The sequence below is a fragment of the Eulemur rufifrons genome, chromosome 8 (genome assembly GCF_041146395.1).
Source record: "Eulemur rufifrons isolate Redbay chromosome 8, OSU_ERuf_1, whole genome shotgun sequence".
Classification (NCBI taxonomy): Eukaryota; Metazoa; Chordata; class Mammalia; order Primates; family Lemuridae; genus Eulemur; species Eulemur rufifrons.
In genome coordinates, this window is record NC_090990.1 from 22,782,527 (window position 1) to 22,797,159 (window position 14,633).

At 43.7% G+C, this 14,633-nt stretch overlaps 1 protein-coding gene and 1 pseudogene across 1 annotated transcript in view; both read left to right on the top strand.

Annotated features, from left to right (window-relative positions):
• ZNF362 (zinc finger protein 362) overlaps positions 1-1,661 on the top strand; it is a 37,543-nt gene extending 35,882 nt beyond the window's left edge. Inside the window, exon 9 of the mRNA XM_069477641.1 lies at positions 1,532-1,661. Coding sequence (XP_069333742.1) covers positions 1,532-1,648 — 117 coding nt within the window. The 3' untranslated portion in view covers positions 1,649-1,661. The remainder of the gene's footprint in view (positions 1-1,531) is intronic.
• A 433-nt stretch (positions 1,662-2,094) lies between these two features.
• On the top strand, positions 2,095-2,961 carry LOC138389339 (uncharacterized; annotated as a pseudogene).
• The last annotated feature ends 11,672 nt before the right edge of the window (positions 2,962-14,633 follow it).

The window sequence follows — 14,633 nt, forward strand, 5'->3', positions numbered from 1 at the left end:
CTAGGGCTGCTGCTTGCTAAGTGCTGAGTCTGTGACTTTATTCTTCCCTGGAGTTCAGAGGGCAGAAGAGGCTCGAGAGGCTGAAGACAGAACATGCAGGGACGAGGGCTCCAAGGGGGTTGGGGAGACCCCACTCGGCTGGCTGATCTCCAGTTGGTCCCTGCTTCTCTCCAAAGCTCAAGTTCTCCATGGCCCTGACGCCACCAGCCACTCCTGCCTCATCCACACCCCTGTTTTTTGAAGTAAAACTCAGACATCATATTGTTTTATTTGTACAAATTTCAGTTTGTGTCTCTAAAGATAGAGACTCCTTTTTTGAGCATCTGCACAATACCTTTAGAATACCTAAAAGTAATTAACTGAAGTCCTTATCGTCATCAAACGCCCATTCAACACTGACATTTTCATTTGCCTCATGAATGCCATGGTTTTGTTTACAATATTAGTTTTTAGTCAAGATGCAAATAAGTTCAGCTGAGGTTTAGTGCTTAAAAAAAAAAAAAAGATGCAAATAAGGTTCCTACATTGCCCTGGCTCGGTATGCCTTTTCATCTTGAGGGCCCCTCCTCTCCTTTTTTCCCTTTGCTCTTCATTCACTGTAGAATAGTTTCCTAGCTTGGGATTCGCTGACTTCTTCCCTCTGGTATTGTTTAACAGCACGTTGCCACCACATTTAGGGACTTCCTCTGCTGGCTTCTGAGCATGTTGGGGTCTGAGGCCAAGGAGTGGCAGTTGGGGCCTGGAGTACCACCTCTGTCCCTGGCAAAGGCCGTTGGAAGGATGTGGCTTAGTGTGAGGGCCTCTGGGGCTGCAGTGAGCCCTGGGTCACCTTGGCCACCCAGTCCTGGTACCTCGGGTCACACCTGGCAGAACCAGTGGGGGGGGCTTAGGGCTGGCTTCTGCCCCACGGAGGATGGAGTGAGGGGGTGCAGAGGCCAGACTGGGGAAGGCGTGGTCCCCTCAACCCTTGCTGCATGCTAAGGGCTGTATCTGTGTCACCATAGCAGCCTTGGAGGTTGTTCCTCCCCCATCCCTGCTTACAGAAGAGGAAACTGAGGCTTGGAGAGACAAGCTGACTTGTCCAATTTCCCGCCGCTAAGAAACGGCAGAACTAGGCTCAAACCCAGGCCTGCTGCCTCGCTCTTGCTGGGGTCGCCAGGCAAAGGCGGGCACGGTGTTGACGCAGCAGGCAGGGCTGAGGGGCAGCTGGGTGCACCCCGCCACAGCCAGCTGGTAGAGGGCTGGAGGCCCACCCTGGGCAGCCACAGGTGGGCGCTGCTGAGGGGTGAGCTGTGCTTGCTGGCTCTCCGCACAGCCCTCTGGGCTCGTAGTCTGGCCAGGGCCGGCTCTCACCCCTAGCAGTAACCCTAGAACCAATGCCCAGGGCCCATCTGACCCCCAAAGCAGTGACCGCCCACCAGCAGCTGGCGCACTGACCAAGGAGCCCTCTAGTGGCCGCTTGTGGGAACCGCGGCCCCCCCTGCCTCCCTTACCGGCGGTTACAGGTTCTGAATCTCGCCCCCGCCCGCAGGAGACCTACCTGATGAAGCACATGTCCAAACACACGGTGGTGGAGCACCTGGTGAGCCATCACTCGCCCCAGAGGACCGAGTCCCCCGGCATCCCGGTGCGAATCTCTCTCATCTGAGCCCACTGGCGGCGCCGCCCCGCCCGGCCCACCGGCAGACACAGACCCAGGCAGCACCAGGCCCCGACGCCCTCCAGGGGCCCTCCAGGAACCGCCAAGCTCTCTCCCGACCTTCCCAACCTTCCAGAAAGCTTGGTCCGCAGAAGCCCTGCCTGGTCCAGCTCCGGGGGCGGCCAGGCCAACTGCAAGATTCTGGACTGTTTTGGTAGCATCCAAAGACGATCTCAGAGCACTTTGAACCTCTCTGTTGGGTTTTCTTTTTGTTCCCCACCCTTCACTTGCTTCACTGTTTTTTTTTTTTTTTTTTTTTTTTTTTAAGTTTGTTTTGGAAATAACAAAAAAGATATTTATTGGCCAGGAAGTTGGTGCTGCTAAGACCGAGAAATTAAAAGAATCGGACAGATGGACGCAGAGAACCACAGGGCAGCGTGGGACCTTCTCTTGCCATGGCCTCAGGTCTTGAGGGAAGGCTCAGGCCTGGGTTTCTGGACTGCAAAGGGGACCCCGAGGTGAGAGGGGGTAGGAGGTCGCCAGAGTGCGCCCTTCGCCCCTGGGTGCCCCGCTGGTACCTCTCGAGCTGTGCCCTGGGCATTGCTGGGCAGAGGGATGTGGCAGCCGCCAGGGCTGTCCAGGCTTCAGGAGGCGGAAACGAGAGAGGGGCCGGGAGATCCGCAGGACCAAAGGGTGCAGTGATGGGCTGGGTGGCGGGCCCAGGGAAATGGGGTAGGGGTGGGCTGGGTAAGACCCGGCCCTCCCTCGCTGCCCTGAAGACCACCCCAGTCTACCTCGGTGCTGGCCAGGAAACCTATAGGCTACCTCTCCCGCCATCCCAGACTGTGGGCAGGGGGATGGGGAGGAAGTGGGCCTGGGGCTGGGACCCTCCCTCCAGAATTTCCTCCAGATGGGGGCAGTGCCCAGGGAGGGGTCATTTGTCTTCCCTGCCATGGAGGGGGAATCCCCAGCCCAGGCCCTAGGCCTCTCAGCAGGGAAGGGATCCTTGGGGAGGCGGGTCCCAGGAGCAGACCCTGTCCCCAGCCCCCACGGCACACCCCAATCTGAAAGCCATGCGTGTCCGTGTATATAGGAACCATGTACAGAGCCCGGAGAAGCCCCCCACGTCCCCCCGGGAAAAAAAGAAAACTAGACAGAAACTCATCTATATATTCTGTATCTGGAGTTCCGTTTTGAATATTAACTGTGTTATTTTTATACACTTTTTAAGCCTTAACTCGCCATTGATTTACCAGTTTAACGTTTCCTGGGGTTTCTTTTCCCATGGGGCTCTCTGGCCCCACCCCCACCCCTTTGTTTGACTTGCGTCGTCTGATAAACTCAGTATTGTAGCTTTTTGTCCGCATGTTACTACCCTGTAAATACGCTGTTATACATACTGTTAACACCCCTTTGCTTTTTTCTATGGGACCTCCAGGCCACCATATTTAGAACTAGTTACCTTATTAAAAAAGAGAAAACAGTCTGTTGGCTTCTCAGTCTGCATCTTGGTGGCAGGGAGGTGAGGGCAGGTGCCCCTCAGCCACTTCAGGAAAGAAGTTTGCATTCTATTTAAAAAAGGGGGTGGGGAGCAAAATAATCAAATGTGGGGGAAGAACACTAAAGGGGGCAAGAAAGAAAGGAATTACAAACCCTCTGCTCTTTGTATTTCTCTGTTGTGAAGAATAAACTGTACCTGCACCCGGGTGGCAGCAGTGTGTGGCGTGCTCTGTGCGAGGGTGGGGCTGGGGGGCACCTTTCCACTGCTCCTCTCCCCGCCCCCGCCCCCAGATTGGGGAAGGACGGAAAGGGCTCCTTACTGTGGGCCTCCAGGTGCGGAGTGGAGTGTGTCATGGTGATTGCCTCACCACTCTTCCAGGAAGTGAGTAGCAAACTGACAGAGGCTTTGTGCTAAGGATCATGGTGCAGTTAAGTGGTGGGGACATACATTTACCCCAAATTGTCTAGTTCTAGAGCCTTTTTGGATGTATTAGGTCCACCAAGTGAGTCTCATCTCCCCTGTTCCCTGAGGGGCACCCCACCCTCTCTGGGGGTCCATCATGAGTGTCTGTTTTGTGGAAGCTATTCTAGTGATAGGGGAGGGGTCCAAGATGCCCCCTCACATACATTTTTCCCCACGGAGGTCAGTGTTTTGATTGCCAAGGAGGGAAATGCAGGAATTCCCCAAAAGTTTCTCTGGGCTGGCCCTATGGAGACATAGGGAGGGAAACAGAAATGACTCAGCTGCGAGTCAGCATGGAGCTCATCATCCGGAATGTGTTCCTCTGAGTCCTCACAGTCCTGTGTGTCAAGACTTGGCTGTGAGTAATAGAAAGTTCAAACGAGAATTTATTGGCTCATGTCACAGGACAGTGGTCAGGCCAGCTTCAGGGCCCAAAGGACGTGTCTCCAGCTCCATCTGGCTCTGCTGAGTCAGCTTCAGCCTCAGGCTCCAGTGGGGTCAGCAGCTCCAGCCCCAGGTTCCCAGCAATCAAGCCTGTCTCTCTGCCAGAAGCCCCAGTGTCTCAGTCTGTTTTATGGACTGGGTTATACCACAGACTGGGTAATTTATAATGAACAGAAATTTATTTGGCTGACAGTTCTGGAGGCTGGAAGTCCAAGCATGGCACCAGTATCTGGCGAGGGCCTCCATGCTCCATCATCCCATGGTGGAAAGCAGAAGGGCAAGAGAGGGTTAGAGTGAGAGAGATGGACGCTCAGCCTCCAGCCCTTTTATAATCAGCATGAATTCATTCATGAAGGCGGAGCCCTCACGACCTAAACTCCTCCCATTAGGCCCTACTTCCCAACACTGTTGCATTGGAGAGTGAATTTCCAACACGTGCTTTTGGGGAACACATTCAAATCATAGCACACAGCGAAAGTCAAATTGGGTCCTCTGGGTTCTGACCGGGTGGTGTTATGTGCTTGTTTGGCTTGGGCCTAGGGCCCAGGCCCTAAGCCTGGAGCAGAGGGTAAAACCCCCATCCCAAGAGGAAATCAGAGTGTGTTACCATTAGAAGGAGAAGTGGATGTGGGGTAGCCAAGAACCAGTACGTTTCTAGTAATCTCACCGGCCTCATTGCTCTCTGAAATTGACCTCCCGTAGCCTGCTATGCCATGAAGGGATGGGTGGTGGCAGCCATATTTGTGTCACATGACCCCACTGCAGCCACAGCTGATTGGCTGTGCTGATTGGCCAGCAGTGGACACCTGACTTGGTGACTTGATCCATGGATGCAGCCAGCGTGTGTAATGGCTGTCCTGGTTCATCTGAACAAATTGTGCACACCCCATCCCAGCTCCGCATTCAGTGAGCGCTGGTAGCTCAAAATCAGCCATGGTGGGATCTACGCCACAGAAAGTGGCAAATGATATAAACCAGGGCTTGCTTTCTCCTTGAAGAACCAGTTGCTACATGTTTACCAGCACACTGCTGGATGGGGCTGACTCTCCAGATTCTCTGTTCCATGAGTTAGGGACAAATTGGTGAGCACCTGAAATGCAAGGCCCGGTAGACTGGGGGCCGGGGTGGCTGTGCTGAGCCAGACACTAGCAGGAGAACAAAGGAGGCAGAGAAAAGCAGAAATGGACAGAGGAGACCAAGACCCTGACTTTCAGTCTTCATCTTCTGGTCAGGTTTAATTTCCTTTTTGTTCTCACGTGAATTTAAGTTACTAATGGTGTGATATTGGGTTACTTAACCTCTCTGTGCCTGATTTCCTCATATGTAAAATGTAGATAATAGTGACCAATTAATTTATAGTGCGGATGTGAGGATTAAATGAATCAGTACATGCCTACTGCTTAGAACTGTGCCTGGCACATAGTAAGTACCCGATAAATGTACATGTTGTTATTGCTGTTAATTGACTTTGCTCCAGTGGACCTATGTTCCTTGCAATTATTGATCCTTGACCTTGATCAAGACAGCTGAAGATGTTTGGGAATTTCTAGGGGTGGCATCTGAACTGGCAGGCAGGGTGGGCCAGGAATGACACTCAGGACCGAGGGGCTGATTTTTACCTGCTCACCTGGGGACTGTGTGAGCACCACCGTCCCCGTGGGCCCCAGGATGGGTGCTGAGGACAGTGTTGACAGCCACAGAGGTAGCGGCAAAAGGAACTTTATCCTTGTACCTACTTCAGACAGGAGTCCCTCTGTACCCCCCCACCTCCTTAAGCCTCTAGGGTCCCTAAGAGGGAACCATTTTCAAAAGGGGTGTCCACCCTGAAGCTTCCTCGAACCCTCCCCCTCCTGAGGAAGATGTTCATCAACAGCACAAGGCTGCCTCTAGGCCAGGGCCTGGAAACTCCTGATGAGCCATTTAGTCCCCTTTATGATCGGAAATGACTGTTGCCTGATGAATCCTTTGCACTCCATCAACTTGCTAAGGGGAAGGCAGGGAAAGGGAGGCAAGTTATGTTTTCTGGAGCACGACAACAACCCTTGCAAGAAGGGCGACTGGCCTCATTTTACATATGGGGAAACTGAGACCCAGCAAAGGTAAGGAACTTGTCCACTGACAGGAAGTTAGAAGAGGAGTTGATTCACATCCAGACCTTACGGGCCCGTGCTCAGCTCGCTGGTGGCCCAAGGGTTGTTAGGATTGGCACGCGTGGCCCTTGGAATGATGCAGGATAAGATAAAGGACACACACTTTCCCACCTGAGGGAGGCATGCGCCAGCGAACAACCACCTGTTCTTAGGCACACCTGGCCCGATCTCATTTCTAATCCTGACTCCAGACTGCCTTCCGGGTTTTGCTAATCTAATTTGGTTGGAGGCATTTCAAATTGCTTTTGACAGGAGAGATCTCTCTTATTGTACATCATTAATAACCGAACCTGCTTGTACAAATTATCATATTGTAGAAATCATCAGTGTTGGACCAGATGAATAGCCAGCATTGCTGCCCTGCCTGGGAACAGGGGAGGCTATTAAAAATGCAAGGTTGAAGAGAACACTACATAAAGGATTCAGAAGACCCGGAGTGAAATCCCAGTCTCTCAGGGCCTCAGTTTTCCAACTGTCCGACAAAATCTCAGGGGCTTCCAGTGGCAACCTTCCCTACCTCCTCAGCTCTGTGACCACCTTCCCAGGAGGGTCTCACCACCTCACACTCCTGTTCACAGCCTGTTTTGCCCGATTGAGGATGAGGGTCTGGACAGCAGCTGTGGCTGCAGAAACTTACCTGCCAGATACTGTGGCCAAACTTAGCCCTACCACCCTGGGGCCAGAAAATGTCATTTCTGTGGACTTAAGAGAGAAAAAGCCGGCCGGGCGCGGTGGCTCACGCCTGTAATCCTAGCACTCTGGGAGGCCGAGGTGGGCGGATCGTTTGAGCTCAGGAGTTCGAGACCAGCCTGAGCAAGAGCGAGACCCCACCTCTACTAAAAATAGAAAGAAATTATATGGACAGCTAAAAAATATATATAGAAAAAATTAGCCGGGCATGGTGGCGCATGCCTGTAGTCCCAGCTACTCGGGAGGCTGAGACAGGAGGATCGCTTGAGCTCAGGAGTTTGAGGTTGCTGTGAGCTAGGCTGATGCCACGGCACTCACTCTAGCCTGGGCAACAGAGTGAGACTCTGTCTCAAAAAAAAAAAAAAAAAAAAAAAAAGAGAGAAAAAGCCATAAGGACAAGTTGGGAATGTGTAAATTAAGCTTTTAGAGAATTAAAGTTAGTTTTATTTAGAAGTCTTATTGAGGACTAAAGACTGAAGCCTGCAACAAGGGAACAGTCCTTTAGAGAGGTTTTATCAGACTGTTTTGATGTAGTATTTTCGTTCACAGTTTATATACAGGCACCTAAGTTTGGGTGTAAGAGTGTATCTGGTTATAGTTTATAGAAGCATAATCACTAACCCCGTCAGAGGTTATCTTATGTGTAGGAAAAGGCAAGGACTGGGGTCATTTATTTATTTTTATTTTTTTAGAGACAGGGTCTCGCTCTGTTACCCAGGCTGGAGTGCATCATAGCTCACTGCAGCCTTGAACTCCTGGGTTCAAACTATCCTCCTGCCTTAGCCTCCCAAGCAGCTGGGACTACATGAGACACCATACCCTGCTAACTTTTTATTTTGTGTAGAGACAGGGTCTTATTATGTTGCCCAGGCTGGTCTCAAACTCCTGGCCTTAAGCATTTCTTCTTCCTCAGCCCTTCAAAACCAGGCCATTTATTTTTTAAGGAACATAGTGACTCAGGCAAGACAAGTGGGGATCCATCTGTCTTATTTTGTTTTGTCTTTAAAGTATCTTTCTTGAGACCTAAATGTTTTCATAGAGTCAGAGACTTTGTGAAACGATGTTGACAAGTAGAAATGAGCAAATATAGCTTTTTGTGCTTGTTACTTTGCTTTATAAGTTTCTTCTTTTGATAATAAATTAATTATTTTGTGGTATTTATAAGACTAATGTTGATTGTCTTATATAGCTAGGAAGGGTCGTTTTTAGGAAGACCAGTAGTCTTTAGTAGTAGTTGTAAAGAATGAGTATTGGGCCCAGCATGTATATTTGTCTATTTATTGGAAAACTTTGGATTGTGTTTGTTTTTTAATTAGTATGATTTGTTTTTTTTAACATTGTCTTTTTTATATTTAATATATAAATTGTAGTAGGACTATTATAGGATATTATAGATTATTTATAGTAGTACATATTTAATAGTATTAAAGTGAGTTATAGATTAGAAAAATATAACTATTTAGGCTGGGCGCGGTGGCTCACGCCTGTAATCCTAGCACTCTGGGAGGCCGAGGTGGGCGGATCGTTTGAGCTCAGGAGTTCGAGACCAGCCTGAGCAAGAGCGAGACCCCATCTCTACTAAAAATAGAAAGAAATTATATGGACAGCTAAAAAATATATATAGAAAAAAAAAAATTAGCCGGGCATGGTGGCGCATGCCTGTAGTCCCAGCTACTCGGGAGGCTGAGACAGGAGGATCGCTTGAACTCAGGAGTTTGAGGTTGCTGTGAGCTAGGCTGACGCCACGGCACTCACTCTAGCCTGGGCAACAGAGTGAGACTCTGTCTCAAAAAAAAAAAAAAAAAAGAAAAAAAAGAAAAATATAACTATTTAATAGAATTGGAATATATATTGGTTTATTAAATTAATTAAATTATTATTACTTTCTGTATTTATATTTATTAGGGTTTTTTTATGAAAAGTAATTTTTGGACTAGAGGTGATTGAAAATGTTTTGTTTTTTGAGACAGGGTCTTGCTCTGTTGCCCAGGCTAGAGTGCAGTGGCGTCATCATAGTTCACTGCAGCCTTGAACTCCTGGGCTCAAGTGATCCCACTGCCTTGGCCTCACAAAGTGTTAGGATTACAGGTGTAAGCAACCACGCCCAGCCCTGAAAATGTTTTTAGAGAAGAATTTAGTATAATAATTGTGGATGGTAAAAATTTTAAATAGTCATGGTTAAAAATTGATGAAAGTTTTTAATTGACAAGGAAATTTAGTTTTTATTTTATGTAGTATATTAAGATAATAACTAGAATTATGACTATGTCATATCAGGACTATTAGCCTTTTATAAATTTTATATAATTTTTGGAATATTTATATTAATATATTTATATAAATATAATTATAGAAAATATTTAATATAATTAAGATGACTGATAATATGTACCTGTATGAGTTTATATGGTTTTTAGAATATTTATATTAATATAGCCATAAATATAAAAGAAAGATCTAGTAGTATTTATTTGATAGTATCTTTCATATAATTTATTAAGTTTAATTATTTAATATCTCTATAGGATGAGAGATATATTTTTTGAGGCTGCTTAGGGTCCCATGTGGAAAATTTTAAAGTTAACTTTAGGCCAAAAAGACTTAATTTAGGATTCTGATCTTGGGGAAATCTGTCAAAGATGTCAAATGATTTAAAATATTTGATCAAAATAGAATTATTGGTCATTATAAAATAACATTTATTTGTTTAATTACAGTGATAATTAAAAGACCGCAAAAGCAATATAGAAAGTTATATGGATGTAAAAATCTTTACCCTTTTAAAGCTCAGTCTTTTTAAGTAATCAAAAACCTAATAAAGACAGTATAGCAATTATCTTGATAAAATATAAAATCTTTGTTTTTTTAGGCCAGCTACCAAAAAGGTAAAGAAAAATCTCTTGTAGTGTCATTGTTTCTCTTTACAGGACGTCTATGTAGATAACTCAGAAGTCCAACCTGATATAAGGAGTATTTGAATTTAATCAGACGTAGGAAGAGTATGTCCAGAGTTATGAGTATACATTAAATTATATGTTATAATGTAAACAAAAAAATTAGTACCTTGACTAGGGAAATAGATGGCTCTTAGTAACAGTATGAAAGTTTTTTTTAATTATAATTGAATAATTTAGACATATTAAGAATGCCAAGAATATAGAATTAAGTTATATTGGAGGAAAATATTGTGGTTTTTTTTTTTTTGAGACAGAGTCTCACTTTGTTGCCCGGGCTAGAGTGAGTGCCGTGGCGTCAGCCTAGCTCACAGCAACCTCAGACTCCTGGGCTTAAGGGATCCTACTGCCTCAGCCTCCCGAGTGGCTGGGACTACAGACATGCACCACCATGCCCGGCTAATTTTTTCTCTATATATTTTTAGTTGGCCATATAATTTCTTTGTATTTTTAGTAGAGACGGGGTCTCGCTCTTGCTCAGGCTGGTCTTGAACTCCTGACCTCGAGCGATCCACCCGCCTCGGCCTCCCAGAGTGCTAGGATTACAGGCGTGAGCCACTGCGCCCGGCCGAAAATATTGTGTTATTTAGACTTTTGTGATAACTGTTTTAGTGTCAGGCTACAACAGTAGAGATAGAACCAAAGAAAAGAGTTACAGGAGTTGATGAAAGGTTGAAGGAGAGTGTTATCATCTTAGTCAAGCAAAAAACAAATCTTTTTAAGGAGAAAAGGAACAGAAGACAATGATGTTTGGCTTGTAAATCATGTGTAGTGAGATATAGCAAAAATAGAATTTTTGAGAGATAAATTTGAGAAGTTTTAAAAAGGAATATATTTTAGAATAAAAATTAAAGTCTCTTGTAATTTTATTAAGAATAAATTATTTTATGAAAACCTTGTTTTAATATGGAGTACCAAAGTTTTAGTTTTGTATTCATGTATTTTTTAATATTAAAGCTTAATTTTTAGAAAGACATAAATAATTTTTAAATTATTGTTAATTTTATATATAAAAATTTTTTTTTTTGAGACAGAGTCTCACTTTGTCACCCGGGCTAGAGTGCCGTGGCATCAGACTAGCTCACAGCAACCTCAAACTCCTGGGCTCAATCAATCCTCCTGCCTCAGCCTCCCAAGTAATTGGGACTACAGGCATGCGCCACCATGCCCAGCTAATTTTTTCTATATATGTTTTTAGTTGTCCATATAATTTCTTTCTATTTTAGTAGAGACAGGGTCTTGCTCTTTCTTGCTCAGGCTGGTCTTGAACTCCTGAGCTCAAACAATCTACCCGCCTCGGCCTCCCACCGCGCCCAGCCCCTATAAAATTTTTTTAATAATTTTTTTTCTAGCCTGCCATTAAGCCACAAAGGGAGATTAATAATTTTTTTTTAGGGGAGGGGAGGGGAGGAAGGCAGAAGGGCCTAATAATAAATTTTTTTATGAATCTTATTACAACTTATCTAAACCATTTATGACTTGTTTGGACTTTTCATTTTGTCTTATATTTTTTAAAAAATGGTCATTTTTAGGAAAAAATTTATTATATGAGAGTTTTCATATAAAACTATTTTTAAATTAAAAAATTAATATCTTTATATTTATAATTTTTCTATATTTTTCTTATTTATTGGTTTTTAAAATTTTGTTTTGAAAATATCTTTAAATAATCTTTGAATTAGGAAAAATTATTTTTTATAAAGAATATATTTTATGTGTTTTTAATACTTTTTAAGATTAACTTTTTTAGGGTATTATGTATGAGATTATATATGTTAATTAGAAATTTTAATTCTTAGTAATCTTAAATTTTATTAAAAATCTAGAAAGAAACCTTGAATTGTCTGTCACATATCAGTTTTATAGATGACAATCATTTTATAATTTTAAAAAATGTTTTTATAACAATTTTTAAAAATTGGAAATGACCCAGATATTTAATATCTATTATTTAATTTAACTTTAAGATTTTAAATGTTATGAAAAGTTTTAACAGTTTATATAGATTATTTATGAAAACTGAGGTATTAGACAAAGCTGGTCTTCATTTTAAGTTATTTTATGTTAATTATTTTTATAGCTTGTGAATATTAGGTATTTAAGTAAGAACCTTAAAGTTAAATATATGGATATTTTGTTGATAACTTAGAAGATATACTTGTTTTTATTAAATTAACAATGTTAAATTAGTCTTATTTATTGCAAATTATATAAACAAAGATTATTTTGTTTTGGGCTGAATTTATAGCTTTACAACTTTTATGTCAAATTCTGACAGCTTAAAATATCTAGTAGAGACAAATATAAAATTGACCAGTAAACCCAAGCAAAAAGCTATACTGACAATTTAAGACATTTTTATTTTTATTTGATCAATAATTTTAAAGTCAGCTTATTTACTAAAAGTTTAAGTCACATGAACTTGGAAAATATTCCAGCTTACTCATTTATGAGCACTCATTATTTTATGTTACTTTGGTATTATGTAGACACAACATGTATGTATACACATTTAAAAATAAATAAAATATATATAAATAAAAATAAATATATATACACACACAAATAAAGATCTTACAGCTTTTATTTTAGAAGTTTAGTGATGAGATAGTAACATAGACTCACTGGTTTATAAAAGATGGTTGGATTCAAATTATTTTTGACAAAATTTGGATCTGTTTATATGGCTAAACTTTATTTGTCCTGAAGGTAATCTAATGAAGGCTATGGAGCAAAATTTTGGATAAAGTATTAAATAGTTTTAATGATGGTTTGATTTAAAAACCTCTTTTGCTCTTTTTTTTCCTTCAGTTTTAAGTGAATGTAGGGTTAAATCTTTAATGTTTACATTTTAGCTACAACTGGCTGAACTGTGTAAGAAAAATAAAATCTCTAAGTAGCCTTGAATTAGTAATACCATTAAGTAGTCAGTTTTATCTTAACAGACTTTTATTTTAAAGACTGCAGATTTAAAATAGGCAGGGAAAAAAAAGAAAGAAAGAAAGAAACACAGGGAGATGAGAACTTAGAACACTCTATATGTTAACTCTGTATTGTAGGTTTTTTGAATAATGATCATTTGAGTTTTGAATTTTTCTTGATGTAATTTTTCTATCAATTTAAACATTTGTACAGAAACAGGCCATAATATGTAGTTGGCTGAAGTCCTAAAAAATCTGGCATGCCTTCATGTTTGAGAATCCCATTTTTGGCCATTTTAGTGTTAAATCTCCTTTAGTAAACTCCCATCCAGGGAGATACTTGCAAGCAGAGGCTTGTTATGTGTTATACACGAAGCCTGCGGAGTGCTGACTGAAGGCTGGTTGTCTGGCGTCCCTGTTGCTTCAGTTTTGGATGATTTATTTCCCATTGTGAGAGCCTTGTTTATGGAGTCAAATTGAAAGGCAAAGCACTGTCACAACGTAGCCAATCAGATAGCCTCACACCTCTGTTCCTTCCTAGCATCTTTCAAGCAGAATTCCTCTTTTTGAGAAACAAAATTCTCCAGGAAGGACTTATCCTTTCCTTAAGGAGTGAGAGCAACGAGCTGGTTAAAAACTCAGGACGATCAACCAAGTGGGAGGCCTGAGACTCAGGAGAAACTCAACCCAGTTTGCAGCTGTTGGGGAGCTGGAGGGGCTCAAAGGCTCGTGCTGGCACCAAGGCACTGAGTCCCCCAAATGTTGCAGACAACCCTGGACAGTCTACTCTGGATCCCTTTGTGGTTGCCATGATTGTCTATTAAAGAAAAAAAAAAAAAAAATCAAGCTTTTAAAGAATTTAAGTTAGTTTTATTTAGAAGTCTTACTGAGGACTATAGACTGAAGTCTACAGCCGGGAGCAGTATTTTAGCTCAGTTTATATATAGGTGGTGGAGATTTAGAGTACATCTGGTTACAGTTTACAGAAGCATCACCACTAACTTCCTCAGACGTATGTGTAGGAAAAGGCCAGGACGAATACAGACGTGGGGGGCCCTGTGCTCTAAATTGTTTTGTGTTCAAAGCATCTTTCCGGAGAGCTGCTCCAGGTCACGGAGCCACGCGCTTTGTGAAATGCCGCTGGCAAGCAGAGACGAGCAGTCGGTGGCTTCTTACGTTTGCTACTTTGTCTCACAGGAACAATTTATCTACGATAACACGACTCAAATAAGCATAAACTATGCTTATGGGCAGGGGAGGTAAAAAGGCAGAGCCCACCTGTGTTCCCGCTGCGCCTCAGGCCCAGAGGCAGCTGTAAGTGGCCCGAGGGCCAGTCCTGGCTCTCCTTGGGCGGTTACCTTTTTGCATACCCCGCCTCTTTATGCCTCACTCTCCCTGTTTAAAAAGGAGGGGTGGGTGAGGCTAAAACATCCCCCCAAGAAGCCGTAAATGTCTATTAGACTGCTTGTGCGAGGCACTATTGCAGTTGTGCTTCAGCCACCGTTGAAAGCCAGGGAAGGGCCCGTTACAGACCATAATATGAAAGAAGAAAAAAAGATTAAAAAAAGAAAAAATAAAAAAAATAATAAAGTGAGGGAGGGGATTTTTCTCTTCAAGGGAGAGGCTCCCCAAGGCTAGGGCCTCCTCCTCCCACTCGCAGGGACGGCCACACGAGAGAGGCAGTAGGGCCTTTTTCATCCAGTATCTCTCTGCCCCCCAAGGTGCCATGCCACTTCCAGAATGGACCTCGACTGGCTTCAGGATCTCTCCGTCCTGTGACTCCACTCCACAGGCTCGCGGTGCCCATGGCGCCCCGGCTGGTGGGGCCCGGCCGGGCGCTAGGTCCGGCCCGGGGAGGTAGGGAGGGCCAGG